General features: G+C 39.5%; 1 protein-coding gene across 1 annotated transcript in view; it reads left to right on the plus strand.

The window, feature by feature from the left end:
- The window catches only part of prl (prolactin), a 10,148-nt gene extending 9,863 nt beyond the window's left edge, over positions 1-285 (plus strand). Inside the window, exons 4-5 of the mRNA XM_061884137.1 lie at positions 1-4; positions 82-285. The exon at positions 1-4 is cut by the window's left edge and continues 179 nt beyond it. Of these exons, the coding sequence (XP_061740121.1) occupies positions 1-4; positions 82-273 (196 nt within the window). The 3' untranslated portion in view covers positions 274-285. The remainder of the gene's footprint in view (positions 5-81) is intronic.
- Positions 286-1,270: the final 985 nt, after the last annotated feature.

The following is a 1,270-nucleotide window of genomic DNA, read 5'->3' on the forward strand; positions in this document are numbered from 1 at the left end:
CAAGGTATGCACTCGCCACACCACTTTGTGCCCCTCACTGCGAATATTCATTTTTTTTCCCTCCCCCGTCTTCTGACGCAGATGGACCAGGCGGCTCAGACCATCTCCTCACTGCCCTACAGAGGAGGAGGCAATGACGGACAGGACAGGATATCCAAGCTGACCAAGTTCAATTTCCTCTTGTCCTGCTTCCGCCGCGACTCCCATAAAATTGACAGTTTTCTCAAAGTCCTCCGTTGTCGGGCAGCAAAACTGCAACCCCACTTGTGCTAAACACTGCCCAGCTGGAAATTTTGTCGTCGTGCTTTGTTTTTTTTTTATCATTTGCCAAGCTTTACATTTTAAAAACACAACATTATGGCATTACTATGCATTCATACATACAGGTGTGAAGAATGGATTGTCTTGGTCTGATATCAGTGAAAAAAAAATCAGATTGTATTGGAACTCATACAAACATTCCTTGTTTACTTGTGTCCAGCTCCGCAGGTAGTTAACGTCTAAATGTCCTCCAATAAACACACAAAGTTGGTCTTTTCTTGTATTTCAGTCAAGTCATTAACAAAAAGGTAAACATGGTAGGCTATTGGCTACTAGGAGCTAGCAGCTACACAACAGCTAGGCACACAATAGCACTCAAGCTTAGACATATGTAATGGGTCTCCTTAATTAAACAACATTGAAGTCTAAAACCGAACATTAGTCAATATAAACAAGGATTACATCATTATTTACATATTAATAACAGATAAAGTTCCAAAAGTAGAGGCGCCGTAGAAAGTGTCCAGTAACAAACGTGTCTGCATCAATATGTGAGTTTATTTTAATAATGTTTGTGGCCACTCCACTTCAACTTAATTCAGACGGCTAATAATAAACAGGTTTATGCTTTGAAATACCCATCATTGCCTGAGTAATTTCACTTGATCAAGCCTTTTCCAACATTCCACATCATAAAACAATAAATGTACATACGGCTGTACATCAGTATTGACTAAAACCCAGCGTTCCAATAAGAGTGTTTTATCGGAAGTTGAAAAGTTTTATAATTTGTCACACAGTCTTATTATCCGCAGTGTTCAAAGTGTAAGAAGAAATGTGCGGCTTATAGTCCGGACTATGCGGCAATTATATTTTGCTCACAGAAAATGTAAAATGCATATAAATGCTGAATAATCACTTTTAGACTGATTTGGCTATGAATTGAGAGGGAAAGGGGGAAAGAAGAGAGAGACACGCGTACACCACCTTTGTACTTCGTCTAACAGGT

The sequence above is a fragment of the Nerophis ophidion genome, linkage group LG23 (genome assembly GCF_033978795.1).
Source record: "Nerophis ophidion isolate RoL-2023_Sa linkage group LG23, RoL_Noph_v1.0, whole genome shotgun sequence".
Lineage (NCBI taxonomy): Eukaryota > Metazoa > Chordata > Actinopteri > Syngnathiformes > Syngnathidae > Nerophis > Nerophis ophidion.